General features: G+C 34.8%; 1 protein-coding gene across 2 annotated transcripts in view; it reads left to right on the top strand.

Annotated features, from left to right (window-relative positions):
* The window catches only part of CDC73 (cell division cycle 73), a 137463-nt gene that overhangs the window by 21402 nt on the left and 99950 nt on the right, over window positions 1-16111 (top strand). For both annotated transcript variants that reach the window (XR_007148093.1, XM_047840234.1), the window contains exons 7-10: window positions 4393-4609; window positions 8174-8272; window positions 11297-11375; window positions 13276-13340. Coding sequence is in view for 1 of the 2 variants with exons in the window: in XM_047840234.1 (XP_047696190.1) it covers window positions 4393-4609; window positions 8174-8272; window positions 11297-11375; window positions 13276-13340 (460 nt within the window). In the remaining variant the exon portion in view is untranslated. The remainder of the gene's footprint in view (window positions 1-4392; window positions 4610-8173; window positions 8273-11296; window positions 11376-13275; window positions 13341-16111) is intronic.

Raw genomic sequence — 16111 nt, 5'->3', positions numbered from 1 at the left:
ATTTGGGGTTTTCTAGAGATCTTTGTTATTTCCAGTCTATTACAAAGTATGGTTATATTTATATGACTTTGAATCCTTTGATAAGTATTAAAACTTGTTTTTTGGCCCCAAATATGGTCTTTTCTGTAGGCACTTGAAAAGAATGTTTATTTTGCTGTTATTTTGCAGTGTCTTGCAATGGGCAGGAAGGTCAACTTTGTTGATAGTGTTAATCAAGTCTTCTATATCCTTATTTTTTGTCTTACTTGTATTATTATCAAGATAGAATTATTGAACTCTCTGGCTGTGGATTTGTCTATTTTTCCTTGCATTTCTATCAGATTTTGTTCTCTGACTACTTTGAAGCTCTGTTATTAGGTGTAAATGTTTAGCATTCTGTTCTCTTGATGAACAAATCTTCTTATTGTTATAAAATGACCTTTATCCCTAGCAATATTTTTTGTTGAAAAAATTTACTTTCTCTTATAATTCACCTAGACGCTCCTCCAGCTTTTTTTTGGCTTATGATATCTCTTTATTCTTTTACTTTCTGAAACAAATTGTGGTAAAAAAACACATAACATAAAATTTATCATTGTAACTTATTTTTTTATTTTTATTATTTTAAAAATTTTAAGTTTATTTATTTTGAGAGAGAGAGCAAGCAGGATAAAGGCAGAGAGACAGAGGGGAGAGAGAGAACCTCTGTGCTCACAGTGCAGAGCCCAAGGTAGGTAGGGCTTCAACTCATGAATAGTGAGATCATGACCTGAGCTAAAATCAGGAGTTGGACGCTTATCTGACTCAGCCACCCAGGCACCCGTATCATTGTAACTGTTTTAAAGTGTGCAGTTCATAGTCTTGAGTACTTTCATATTGTTGTGCAACCATGTCCAGAACTCTCTTCATCCTGAAAACTGGGATCCTTTTACTTTTAACCTGTCTATAGTTTAAGTGCCTTGTTTGTGTGTTTAGATCTTTTATACTTAGTGTGATTATTGATATGGTTAATTTTAGTTCATTTTGCTTATTTTTTATTGGTCTCTTCTTTGTCCTATTTTTGGAATAAATGAATATTTGTTATAATTCTGTTTTTTCTTATATCTGTTGACTTACTAGTTACGTTTTGTTATTAGTGTTTGCTTTTGGACTTTTTCTATGTGTGGTTTATAGCATCACAGTCTACCTGCAAGTGTTAGGCTACTTCATATATCATATGGGTACCTTAAAATACTTAGACGTATGCATGTTCTTGTTTAAAGAGTTCTTTTTTAAAGAGATTTAAGTAAGAAAAAAATATTATGTATTTATAGATACCATTTCCATTGTTCTTCATTTTTTTGTGCAGATCCTCTTAACCTGTTTTTTTCTATTCTTGAAAGACTCCTTTTCACATTTCTTCTTATGTAGACCTGCTGGTGATTAATTCTTTCAACCTTTTTTAAAATAAGTTTATATGTTTTTGAGAGAGTGTGCATGTGCACAAGTGGGGGAGGGGCAGAGAGAGAGGGCACAGAGGATCTGAAGAGGATTTGTGTGTCAGCACAGAGCTCCAGGCAGGGGCTTGAACTCACAGATCGTGAGATCATGACCTGAGCTGAAGTTGGACACTTAACCGAGCCACCCAGGTGCCCCTCAACTTTTTTATTGCTAAAAAAGTTTTTATTTTGCCTTTTTTTTTTTTTTAAGGATTTTGACTGGATATAAAATTCTTAAGTTATATCCTCTTAAGGACAAATCTTTGACTATGATGAGTTACATCCTCAGTCATAAGCCCAAAATGCGTTTAATACACCTTACCTACCAAACGTCATTGCTTAACCTAGGCTACTTTAAATATGCTTAGACCACTTTCATTAGCCTGCAGTTGGGCAAAGTCATCTAATATAAAGCCTATTTTATAATAAAGTGTCGAATATTTCATGTAATTTATTGAATACTGTACTGAAAGTATAAAACAGAATAGATGGATGGGTACAGAATGATTTTAAGTATCAGTTATTTATCATGGTGATCGCACGGCTGACTGAGAGCTGTGGCTTGCTGCCATTGCACGTATCATGAGAGAGCGTCATACCACTAGCCTGCGAAAAAGTGATAATTTGGATCATGGTTTCTACTGAATGCATATCTCTTTTGCATCACATAAAGTTGAAAAATTGTAAGTCAGGACCATTTCTACTTTAAAGATGTACCACTGTCTCCTTGATTACATTGTTGTTGATGAGAAGTCTATCAGTGTTTTTTAAATTTTTAAATTTTTTAATGAAATGTGTCTTTTTTTCCTCTGGCTACTTTAAAAGTTTTCTCTATTACAGGTTTTGAGCTGTTTAATTGTCCCATAACTTGGTGTTTTCTTAATGGTTTTTGTGCTTGAGGCCCATCGAGCTTTTTCAGGGAATGTTTTGTTCATAATTTTTATTGAATTGAGAACATTTCTGTTTTTTCACATATTTGGGTTCTTTTTTTCTATTCACTTGGATAGTTTAATAACTTTCTTCTGTGATTATATTTGTGATATATTTGTATCCATTGTATTTTTTTTATCTCTATAAGTTGGTTAAATATATACTCCATGTCTCTTTTTAATTTGTTGAATGTGTAGAATCGAGTTACAATAATTATTTTAATGTCTTTGCTAATCCTGCATCTGTGTCAATTTATAATTGTTTTTGAATTTTCCTAAATTTTCTTTAGTTTTGTTTTGGGATATAGTAAAATCACTTGGAAATAGTTTGTTCCTTTTGTGTCTGGTTTTAAGATTTGTTATGTGAGCAGCTTTCACTTAAGATAATTATTCCTCACCCATTGCCTGTACAAGATCATTCAGAGTACCTACTGCCCCAGGGGTGTGAGGTTTTCATTCTGCTTGTGGGAACAGGAACTAACCTTTACCCTCTGTGAGCTCTGGGCATTGTTCCCTTTAATCCTTTTGGCTGGTTTCTATACCCAATTTTTATTTCCTCATATTCCTGTGCTAATCAGTATTCTGCAATATTGTATACTTCAGTGTAGCTCTTTCTTCTCCAGTACTTAGGCCTCTGAATTCCAGCCACTTTGGTTTTGCTGGACTCTCAGCTCCATTTCTCAGCTCAGGTAATCCACTTAGTTTTGCCTGGATTATCCTCCCTGTGCCATTTCTGGAAACTTTCAAGGGTGTAAACTGCAGCATTCATAGGGCTCACTTATTCTGGTTTTCATTTGTCATAGATCATGGTCTCTTACTGCTTGATACCAGGTATTTAGTAAGTTACTCTTTAATGTATTTTTGACTGGTTGTTTCGAAGCAGGAGGGTTAATCAAGTCTTTGCTCCTTGATTTTAGGTGGAAGTAAAACTCCAGTGATTGAAAGTTCAATTCACTTTAATTATAATTTAGGAAAGTATTTGCATTTGATTCCAGATACACTGGTATGCTTTAGATCATAAGGAAAAATTGCATAGCATTATTTAAAATGAGTCAAATACTAGATGCATGTTGAGCATCTGCTATAAAGTACCTTCATATTTTATATAAACTAACTAGTGTACTATATAATACTACCATATTTAAAACTGCAGGAATTCTTGTCCTTTTTCCAGATGTTGTTTAAATGTATTTCAAGACTGTCATCTTGTGATTAGAATAATAATTTTGTCAACTGTTAAGATACCCAAACCCTTTTTAACTCTTTTTCTCATTTTACATTGTAAAAAAAGACACTGAACTTATCATCTTAATGAAATTTATACTTTGTGTTAAGTCTTTTTCTTATAGTCTCCAACCATAGCCCCTGTTTGCTGTTTTGCCTGTTACTTGAAAATCAAGTAAAGGAAGGAAAAAGAAAACTGCAAAATACGGTTTAATCTTTCAGATAGTATAAGGAGTATATGTTTATGTGGCATATAAAAACCTCCATCACCTGTAAAATGGGTATGTTGTACATTATGACATGTAAGTTTGAAACCTTGAAATGAATTTCAGGGAAAAGCTAAGCTTTGAATTCTTTACAGAATGAAATTTCTCTCACCACCCCCCCCCACCCCCGCCCCGGCATGGTGGCATGTGTTTGTGTATGTGTGTATAGTTTCTGTGGATGGAGAGGCATTGGCAAATAAAAGTCTGAGAAAATGTTAAGCATCTATATTAATGGGTTCTACCGTTTCTGGGGGGAAGAGCTAAACACATGAGAAGATTTGTTCTGCATTGATCCTTCTAAGAAATTACTGATTTACTCATTGAGTAATATTTCTACGTGGACTTTTTATAGATCTTAACGTGATTATTAAGTACCAAGTATGTAAGTTTTAGATAAGATCTTAATTATTGCCACTTAAGGCATTTTTACCAGGTACTTATAAGTGTAACAAAATATATTTATGACGTGTTCAAAAGATCCTGCTGTAAAATTTTAAAAGAAAAAATTGCTTTCAGGTCTTTGTCTGAAGCTATGTCAGTGGAAAAAATTGCTGCAATCAAAGCCAAAATTATGGCTAAGAAAAGATCTACTATCAAGACTGATTTAGATGATGATATAACTGCCCTCAAACAGAGGAGTTTTGTGGACGCTGAGGTGGATGTGACACGAGATATTGTCAGCAGAGAGAGAGTATGGAGGACACGAACAACTATCTTACAGAGCACAGGAAAGGTAATTAAAGTATTTCACTCATTCATTAGAGTGAGTGTGTGTGTATCTAATCTGTGATTGGTTATACAATTGTCTAAAATTTGCTATTAGGAGCAATTTTCAAGTTTTATCTTTGAAAGGTCAGTAATAATACAGGTTTCTAAGTGGCCATAGTTACTATTCCATCGTAGTATATAAGAAAGTGATGAAATGTCTGAAACACAGTGCAAGTCCTTGATTTACTCCTCTATTGTAAATCCAAAGAATAGCCCAGTTTTCTTGTTGATCAGGTTTTTGGTTTACTCTAATGAACAGGGAATATTGATGGCCAGCTGTGTGGTCATTAAAATAATTATTGTTTTTCCCCACAAAGTAGAAACTTATGAGAATCAACAGTCATTTATTTGTGTATTTTATACATATTTTGTTGTGTGGGTGTAGCGATATTTTTCTTTATTAATGGTTTTAGGTGGTTTTATTTTGGTTTTTTGGTTCTAGGATTGTGGGATTCCCCCCGCCCCCCTTCTCCTTTCCTCCTTTGTCTCCTTCCATCTTATTTCATGATTACACATAATGCATTAAAAAAATCCTCGTACATACACCTTTATGCATTTATTTGTATACAGTAAAAGGATTAATTCCTAGAAGCAAATTTCTGGTTAACAGAGATGTATACTTTAAATTTTGAAAGATAAAAATTTGAGGGGTGCCTGGGTGGCTCAGTCGGTTGAGTGTCCGACTTCAGCTCAGGTCATGATCTCGCGGTCCATGAGTTCGAGCCCCGCGTCAGGCTCTGTGCTGACCGCTCAGAGCCTGGAGCCTGCTTCGGATTCTGTCTCCCTCTCTCTCTGCCCCTCCCCCACTCATGCTCTGTCTCTCTCTCTCTCTGTCAAAAATAAATAAACATTAAAAAAAAAAAAAGGAAAGATAAAAATTTGAAAGATACCGGATATTTGGTATCTTTTTTTTTTTAATGTTTTTTTTTATTTTTGAGAGAGAGAGAGAGGGAGAGCAAGAGCGAGAGAGCATGAGACTCACACACACACACACGCATGCACGCACGCATCAACACATGAGTGGGGGAGGTGCGGAGAGAGGGAGACAGGATCCAAAGTGGGCTCTGCGCTGACAGCAGAGAGCATGATGCAGGGCTCAAGCTCACGGACTGCGAGATCATGACCTAAGCTGAAACCAAGAGTCCTAGTCACTTAATTGACTGAGCCACCCAGGCGGCCCTGGATATTTGGTATCTTAATGGATCTCCATAAAGAGTGCATTGGTTCTGTTTGATTTACATATTTCCATCTGTCTTTCTCTCCCTCACCTCCCAATTTGCTCTTAAATATTAGTTCTCCACTGATGTGCAGTTGTTAATGGTGATTTAGTAAGGGAGTTTGCAGGAGTGTGTGAGATTGCCAATGAAAGCAAACTTTAACATTGCTTTAGGTGGTTTGGTTTTATTTGCAGATTTTGGATTCTGGCCTTATAAGTTTACTGTGCCTTGTTACTATGAATCAGATTACTTGAAAAGAATATATGAAGGAAAGAATTTTTGTCCTTTTGTATTTTGACATGTTTTACAAAGTACTTGGGGTCAAGATTAGGAATCATTTTCCAGAGCTTAGAATTATATAGAGAAATCTGAGAATATAAATAAACTTCAGTTTTTGTATTTACTGTAAAGTGATCTGCCGATACTAATTTTCATTGCCTAATGTGATTAAAATTTGAATATCACAACCTGCTAATGTTCTACCAATGTTCATTATAGTAGCCAAAATTTTTGAATCTCCTAGCAAAAGAATAAAACTTAGGTGCTATGCTCCATCTTACTTTTGGAATTGAATTTTCAAGAAACTGAGATGAACAATTTTCTTTGAGCTCTAGGTGGCAGGGTTTTCCCATCATTTCAAAACTTAGTGTTCTAATTTCATTTAGTGTTATTGCCACCAGAGTATAATTTAAGAAATAGTGGTTTAAGAATTGTTTGGTAGCTAAGTTTGTTTCTATGAGTGTTAACATTTTTAGAAACCAGAAACAATGTTTTGACTAATAGTCTTTCTGTATCCCATTTTTATCTTCTAAACACTAAAAAATCTTTTAGGTACTCTGTCTGAAAGGCCCTGTGATTTGATTTGATTTGATTTGATTTGACTTCATTTTATTCTATTATTTTTTGATGTTTATTTGGAGAGGGAGAGAGAGTGTGAGCAGGGGAGAGGCAGAGAGAGAGGAAGAGAAAGAGTGCAAGCAGGGGAGAGGCAGAGAGGGAGAGAGAGAATCCCAAGCAGGCTCTGCACTGTTAGTGCCGAACCCAACGCAGGGCTTGAACTCACAAACCATAAGATCATGACCCGAGCTGAAATCAAGAGTCAGACGCTTAACCAGCTGAGCCACCCAGATACCCCCAGGCCCTATGATTTTAGATAGACCTTCATTATTCCAGGGATGTGGAATAAAATGTTCTAGGTACCATGAGAAAAATAAGTATGTTACTTTATAGTTATATCATTATTGCAAGCACCCCAAATAAAGCAACCTGATTTTATAATGCCATTAAAAACATAACTTTTAAACTTAAAAATTAGTAGTGTTCCTTGTTGAAAAATTGATTGGAAGAGATCATTAAAAGGAAGATAATCACTTATAATTCTACTACACAAAAATAACTGATAATATGGATTCTTCTGGAGTAAGTGTTCTCACACAATGCTTGATTATTTTTAAAGTAATGAGATTTGATTTTCAAGTATTTTCAGTGACTTTCATAGTAGGATTAAGAATTTATTTGCATTTGTCCCTGTGTCGGCCTTTGTACTGCTGGTAAAAAGCAGTGGTTGGTTAAGTGCTGGCATCTTTGCATGAGTCAAGTTTTTACAGATCTTTTAGGGGCGCCTATGTGGCTCAGTTGGTTGAGCAGCTGACTCTTGATGTCGGCTCAGGTCATGATCCCAGGATTGTGGGATTGAGCCCTGCGTTGGGCTCCAGGTTGAGCATGGCATCTGCTTAAGATTCTTTCTTTCTCTTCCTCTGCCTCTCTCCTCTGCTCATGTGTGCTGTCTTTCTCCCTCTTAAAAAAAAAAAAAAAAAAAAAAATCTTTGAAAAGTGTGCATTGACTCCTAACAGTATTTCAAAACTTTCCACATCTCATATAAATTGTAGCAACATCTCATATAAATTAGTACTGGAGTTTATCATATCTAGAAGAAGAGATAGTAGTTGATTTCTTTAAGAATTAAGAAGCCTCTTTTGATAATATATCTATCATTTTTACTTCAGTGTTAACTTTTTTCCTGGCTACATATTTCAAGAGAGGCAGAATATGAATATATTTATAGCCAATGAAACAGTTTAAGTAAAATAAAAATAATAAGCTGTGTTTATAGTATTTGGTTTTTGGATCAGTTTTTTAGTAGTAGTAGTAGTTTGATTTTTATTTATGTATATACTAAAAAACACTTCAGAATGATGTAGTAGGGAAGAACTGATAGGAAGAAAACAGTCTGAAGTTATTTATTAAATAAACTTACTCTCTTTGACTATTTAATTTTAAGTGGGCTAATTAAAATCCATTTATATTTTAGAATTTTTCCAAGAATATTTTTGCAATTCTTCAGTCTGTAAAAGCCAGAGAAGAAGGACGTGCTCCTGAACAGCGACCAGCTCCAAATGCAGCACCTGTGGTAAGAATGTTTTCTTGCTTATATATTAATTAATTAATTAATTAATTTTGATGAAAATGACTCTTGTTTTTCAGTATTGTAATTTTGATTTAAAAAATTTTTTTTAAATTTATTTTTGAGAGACAATGTGAGCAAGGGAGGGGCAGAGAGGGAGAGGGAGAGGGAGAGGGAGAGGGAGGGAGGGAGAGAGGGAGAGAGAGAGAGAGAGAGAGAGAGAGAGAGAGAATCCCATGGGCTCCACACTATCAGCACAGAGCCTGATGCGGGGCTTGAACCCATGGAACTGTGAGATCACGATCTGAGGCGAAACCAAGAGTTAGACTCTTAACTGATTGGACCACCCAGGTGCCCCTCAGTATTGTAATTTGAAAACAAAGTTTTTAAATCAGTAACTTTTAATTCTTTCGCTGCTTTAACAGTCCTGAAGGATTTGAAAATCTTCCCCACTGTTAAAACTTACACAATGAGATCTCACCACTTACACAATGAGATTCGCCACACACAAGTTAAAATGGCTTGTATCAAAAAGACAGAAAGTGTGGGCAAGGATGTGGAGCAAAAGGAACCTTTATGCATCCTTGGTGGGAATGTAATTGATGTCACCACTAGGGAAAACAGCATGGAAATTCCTCAAAAAATTAAAAATAGAACTACTGTATGAACTAGCAGTCCTACTTCCAGCTATTTATTGAAGAAAATGAAAACAGTAACTTGAAAAGATATATGCATTCTCATGTTCATTGAAGCATTACTTACAATAGCCAAGATATGCAAACAACCTAAGTGTTCATTGATGGATGAATGGATAAAGAAACTGTGGTATATACAAACAATGGAATATTTTTCAGCCATAAAATAGATTGTAATCTTGACTTTTGTGACAGCATAGATAGACCTTGAGGGTATTATGCTTAAGTGAGATAAGTTAGAGACACATAGCTTATTCTCTCTTTTATATGTGGAATCTTAATACCAAAATCAGCTTCTAGATACAGAGGACAAATTAGTGGTTGCTAGAGGTGGGGGTGGGTGGGAGTGTGAGAAATAGATAAAGGGGGTCAAAAGATAAACCAACAACAATAATTTAAAAAACCCCAAGCAACCAAAACAAAAAAAAGTTACTTCAGCAATAATTCTTAACTAGAGACATACTTGGGTTAGAATCTGAAAGTGGTAAATCTGTTGTAAAAAGTAATGTACCTACCTGGGGCGCCTGGGTGGCTTGGTCGTTTAAGCGTTCGACTTCGGCTCAGGTCATGATCTCACGGTCCGTGAGTTCGAGCCCCGCGTCGGGCTCTGTACTGACAGCTCAGAGCCTGGAGCCTGTTTCAGATTTTGTGTCTCCCTCTCTCTCTGCCCCTCCCCTGTTCCTGCTCTGTCTCTCTCTGTCTAAATAAATAAATAAATAAATAAAACGTTAAAAAAATAAAATAAAAATAAATAAACGTTAAAAAAAAATAATGTACCTATTCATTTTTGCTTGGGAGAGTCATTACCATTGTTAGAGATATAAACCCTATGAACAGTCCACACTGGGAGCTTTTTCTGAATCATTCGTATCTGTGACTTCTTGGTGAATGTATTGTGTTTCTCTTGATCACAGATCATTTGGTTCTTTCATTGTACCTTAGTTTTAGCCACTTGGGGGGTTGACTGCCTCATTGAGTTTCCACTTAGGACTTTTCCAAAGTAAATTTCATGTATGACCTATAGCCTATATTTAAACCCAGATATACCCTCCAGTTTTGTTGAAACTCCTTCGAGCTAGTCATATGATTCAACAAAAGATAAAAAATACAAATAAGATTGTTTTTATTTTATATAGTTTTCAGAAGCATATTAAAATTTGAAAGAGCACTAATACAGTCTGCAAGATCTAGTAGTTTTGCTTGTTCATGAAATCATTGGTATTTAATTTTTTAGAGGTAGTGGACTTTTGTTGGTATTTAGGTTACTTTGAGTTGACTTTCCAGCAAGTACTTAAGTGCCTACTGTTTGTCAGACAGTGTGCTAACAAAAATAGAAGAGATAGCTGCCGTCTTGGAGCTTAAAGTCTAGTAGGACATAGAGATGAGTAAAAAAACTAGTGGAACAACTTACGGTGATAAAATAAGGGTACTTATAATTGTGAATTGGTTAATGTTTTGAATAGCGATTGGTAGGAAACTTATGTAAAATCTTAAAACAGTTAAACCGTTATCCTTGTGATTTAGTTATCTCTGTCTTTCCATAATCATTAAGATATATAAAAATTTTAAATTTGGCATTTAACTACAGAAGTATATACTTAGTGACAGTCTTGAATGAACTATCTTTTATCTGGATTAATACTTAAGGTAGTATCCTATTGTACCAAAATGAAGAGTATTTTTTTGTCTTTTGGAATACCATGAATTTCCCAAGCAATTTTGGTAATATTCCTTAAATATGCTTTTTTAGGTTATTATAGGCTGAATTTCAGATAAAGTATTTGTGAATTAAGTTTATATCATTAGATTGGCAACTTATTCTAAGTATTTTAACTAAATAATACCGTAACTTCAGTCTTATCTCGTACATTTATATGGGTTTATTGTCATAGTTGTCATATTTATTTAATTTAGGGATTAACAGCAGAATAATTTAGGTAGAAGGTTCTAAAATGTCAGTTCAGTAAACTGAATTAAATTTTTTTTTGTTAAAAACAATTCATAATTGGAAGAAGTTCATTTTTTCATAAAGAAATTGAAGTAATCACAGTGAAATTATTAAGCACACCCATTTTCTTTCTACAGTTTCTAAGAGGTTTGCATTTTACCTTGATACAAGTTTACTTGGAGTCCTTTGCTCTTGTCCCTTATAGGATTGGTAATTTTTTAGCAGTAAGCATTATCTTGAAAATAAGATTCATATGACTCCCCACTTTTGTCTTATTGGCTCTTGTAAGAAAAAAAGCTTAGAAAATAATATGTTTATTGTGGTTTTTATTCTGAGTTTTAAGTAAGAAGTTAAAATATTAACATGTACCTCCTAATTTTTCTACAGGATCCTACGTTGCGTACCAAACAGCCTATCCCAGCTGCCTACAATAGATATGACCAGGAAAGATTCAAAGGAAAAGAAGGCAAGTTATTTAATTTTTATTTCTCCCTTACTGTGGTGATGATGAACTTGAGAGGTAGTGTGGCCTGATGTTTATGAGCAGGTGTTGGCAAACATCTGCAGGCCAAATCTGGCCCAACACGTATTATTATAAATAAACTTTTGCTAAAACATGATGGTGACATTTATTTATGTATTATATGTGGTTCCTTGGTGTTGTGACAGAGATTGTGTAGCCTGCAGAGCCTTAAAATACTATCTGGTCTTTTACAGAATAAATTTGCCAACCCCTGGTTAACAGCCTGGATTCTGGATCTGGATTGCCTGTGTCACAGTTACTTTTTGTGTGAATTTTGATAAATTACTTTAACTGCATTCTTGTTTCAGTTTCTTCTTGTGTTACATTGCAATACTAATAGTAGTAGTAGTATCTATCTCTTAGCTTTATTGTGGGGTGAAACTGGTTAATAAAGCCCCTAGAATAGGGACTGGTATATAATAAACTGTCTATAAATATTTGCTGTTACTAATATTCTGCTTTTCAGAAGTTTAGATTGGAGGTTCTGTATACCAAATCATATTTCTCAAATTGTAAATGTATACATTGAGAACTTGGGAAGCATAGATTGTAGTAACTTTATAAGGACTTATTTTGTGGTAGCCTACATGGTATGCTGGCTAATGTGGTAGTGAACCATTTCCATGTTAGTGTGGTGGTTAGTGAAGTGGCACCAATGTCCTTGTAATTTCATTTGGCACCATCATTTATCTTGACTTAATTTGTGAAAAAAATGAGATAGAAGCAACTGTAAGTTTAACGTTTATGATTTTTCTCTGCAAAATCTGAAATCTCCATTTAAGTTTTAGTAAAGGATATACTGCTTCTATATAGTGAATTTTGGGTGCTGACTTAATATACTGGATAAAGGTGTGTTCTGTGAATACATGCTGTAGAAGTATAGTGGTTCATTCTTTTATTCGCTGCAGTGTTTTTCTTGTGGAATGAATTATGTAAAGTAGGGTTTGGCCAATTACAGCCCAGAGACCAAATCTGATCCTCTTTGGGCCAAATCAGGCTGTGCCCATTTGTTTACATATATTGTTTATCTTGCTTTTGCACTATAACTGCAAAATTCAGCAGCTGTGATATAGACAGATAGCTTGCAACGTGTAAAATATTTAATGTATGACCTTGTATGGAAAGGTGTATTGAGACTATCCTGGAACCTTTATCACACTGTTTATGGCATTGCTTTTCTACAAATTATATAATATATGCATATGATTATAATTTTGAAACCCAACTTTTTATAATTTAAGGTCTTCTCATGATATTAGAAGCTTTTAGTGCTACTGTAATTGAGTATTAGGAGTATATACTTTGGACGTTATATTTTATTCAGTCCAATTTTTTATATTCCCACCTAACTATATGACTGTTGAGCACAGTTGTATAGTCTTAACCAGCTTCTACACAAAGGGCTTGCTGGTGTGTATTAAATACTTTTTTTTTTTTTCAACGTTTATTTATTTTTGGGACACAGAGAGACACAGCATGAACGGGGGAGGGGCAGAGAGAGAGGGAGACACAGAATCGAAACAGGCTCCAGGCTCTGAGCCATCAGCCCAGAGCCTGACGCGGGGCTCGAACTCGCGGACCGCGAGATCGTGACCTGGCTGAAGTCGGCCGCTTAACCGACTGCGCCACCCAGGCGCCCCTTAAATACCTTTTTGAGACTAGTATCCCTTTTAAAGTTTTTGTCTTCACAGGTATGTAATTTAACTTTATATGTATAGTACATTGGATGTTTTGTTACACTATTTAACTTTCAGATTATAGTGCAGATGATTACTACAGGTTTGTTATTGATCATAAGATACATAAAGTGTAACCCCCTTTCGCAAACCCCCTTTTTTTATAGAAACGGAAGGCTTCAAAATCGACACTATGGGTACCTACCATGGTATGACGCTGAAATCTGTAACGGTAAGTCATTTCGACTGCAGGGGTTCTTTTGTCCCAGGCATTTGATGTGAGTAGCAGATGTCGAGGAAAATCTTTGTTCTCCATTATTTCCTATTTCAGACATTTATCTTTAATGACTAATTGTGCCAATAGATCTGTATGGTGATTATTTGATTTGCGGATATCCTCTCTTTGGTTTAACTGAGTAGTGTGTATAAAAAAAAGCTGTTTTGATTAACTTGCAAGTAGGGTGGATGCTACCTGGTTAGAGTATTTAATGCCACTGAGGAGTTACAAGGTCCAATCTGGGAGAGTTATTTTCCATAATATCTTATGTTCTTTAAAACGTAATACCTTTTGCTCTTTAAAAAGACAGATTGTAATAATGGTTGATGTAATACTTACAAAATGTATACTTGTCAGAACCACGGTCTTAGGTGTACACAATTATAAGCCTTCGGGTCACCTTTACCAGACTTTCTTTTATATATTTTTAACTGCCTAAAAATGGTTATTCCTGGATGTTCTGACTAGGCTGTATTTAACACCTAATTTTTATTTAGTCAGTGATAGGAGTTGGTGATGTAGAGCAGGAATTCTGCTAACCCTATTTTGCATATTTATATTATAGATTATTATACCTTTTATATTTTAAAATACTATGTGTATATATTTTAGAGTACCTATATATTTTAAAGCTAATACCAAACTTTGTCTTTGTTTACAAATCATCAGATCTTTGAGGACTCAGTATGACATGGAATCATCATATATATTTGCTGTGATTTCTCAGAATTAAGATATATCTTGTCATGCTTTTCCAGAACAGATAGCAAATGAATATGGAGAATGTGATATTAAAAGTTGACCTTTCCTATTTTCTTTTTTTCTTCCTTTCTTTTTTTCTGGACAAATTGGAATTGAGTATTAGATATTTTGCTGATACGTTTGTTTTTAAGTTGTTATCAGATTTGTTTTTGTATTATTGAAAATGTCTGTGAACTCAATGATTCATTTAACAAGTACTTAGCACGTGTGTCACACCCTGTTCTAGTTGTTAGGACTATAGCTATGAATTAGACAGGGCTTCTGTAGAGAGAGTAGTCAGAGAGACCTCTCTGAGCAGGTGACTTTTGAGCAGAGATCTTGCAGAAAAGCATTCTATGAAAGACAGCTCAAGGGTCAAGATTGAGGCCAGTAGAGCAACAGCATGAAGGCCAGTGTCTCCATGACCTAGTGAATGAGGTAAAGGTGGTAAAAGATAAGGTACACTCATCTTACGAGATGTGCCTAGTTCTTCCTACTTCAAAATGTAACTCACGGCTGTAAAATTTAGCTTAAAAAAAATTTTTTTTTAAGTTTATTTATCTTGAGAGAAAGAGGGGGCACAAGCAGGTGAGGGGCAGAGCGAAGGGGAGACAGAAACCCACGTAGGCTGTGCGTTGATGCAGGTACTGAACTCACAAACCCTGAGGTCATGACCTGAGCCGAGATCAAGAGTCAGACGCTCAACCGACTGAGCCACTCAGGCACCCCTTAACTTAAATTTTTAAAAGATTAATTTACTGACATTTTCTTGGGAATTGAACTTGCCTACTGGCCATTCCCTAAGTGAATTATTGTGAACTGCAGTTGTTATCCTGGGGTAAACATCAGGGTAAGTTTTTTATGGTGGTTGTCATTGTTGTTTTAACTTTTGTCTCACCTGAAATGTCATGAAATTGGTTTCATTACTGAGCTTCTGTGGAAATAGTAAAATCAGTGACAATTTTTATAGCGATGGTTTTTACAGAACAGTTTTTCTGAAATTCAAGGACAGCTTCTTAATTAAACAGTTTGAGAACGATATAGCTCTTTTTCCTCATTAGATTTTGCTTCTAAATATACTTAAAAGAGAGGTGAATTTAAACAAATTTATGGTGTTTGTTTTTACAGAAATAATCACATAAAAGACATTGTGTAGGAATGCAACAGAAAGACTAAAAATGGTCAGATTGCTGGTACTTTTCATAATTTAATACCCCGTTGAATCTCTACTGTTTGTGACTTGATTTATTTTAGCAGTTGTTAGAGAATATATGGAGAGGTTTGAACGTGAAAGCTCTGAAGTTGCTCTGATAATTGTTTCTTTTATTTGAATCTCAGTCTTAATGCTTCCAATATAATGTTTTTTCCTTGTCTTTTTTCTTTTGGAATTATTACCTATTTATGAGCTTGTGAGTTTGACCAACTTTCTTATTCTCCAGTTAAGAAGATTTCTCTTGGGATATCCACCCAGATACACAAAGCAGTTAAATGTATGTTAAAGGGTTTGTTGCACAGGTATGACTTCCTTTCTAGTTTACGTATGAGCTCATTTTAGCTACCGCTCTTTTTCAGAGTTTTGACACATTTAGTTGATCTACATAGTTACTAAGATTAAGATAATTCTACATTACAATTGGTCTGCGTATCTTTTAAATGTAAGACACTAGAGTTCTGTTAGATACAAGACTAAATAAATTAATCAGGTTATCAAATGGCTAGAAAATTTTTATACAGTTGATTTTTTTTTTCTTCATTTGTTACAGAGAAAGGAGTATGTGTTTGGACAATAAAATTTCATAAGAATCAAAAGGTATTGAGAGTTATAAAAATTAAGGGTCTGGCAGGGTATTTGCTAATACTAATATTTTATGAAGATAGTAATTTAGAGAAATTCATTATAGGAATGGAAGCCCAGGTATATTTAAAGTTACAAGGTTGTATAGTTGAGTCTGGTTAACTTTTGAGTCAGGTCAAGAAATACAGAG

The sequence above is a fragment of the Prionailurus viverrinus genome, chromosome F1 (assembly GCF_022837055.1).
Source record: "Prionailurus viverrinus isolate Anna chromosome F1, UM_Priviv_1.0, whole genome shotgun sequence".
Taxonomy (NCBI): Eukaryota; Metazoa; Chordata; class Mammalia; order Carnivora; family Felidae; genus Prionailurus; species Prionailurus viverrinus.
This window is presented reverse-complemented; position numbering and strand designations above follow the sequence as displayed.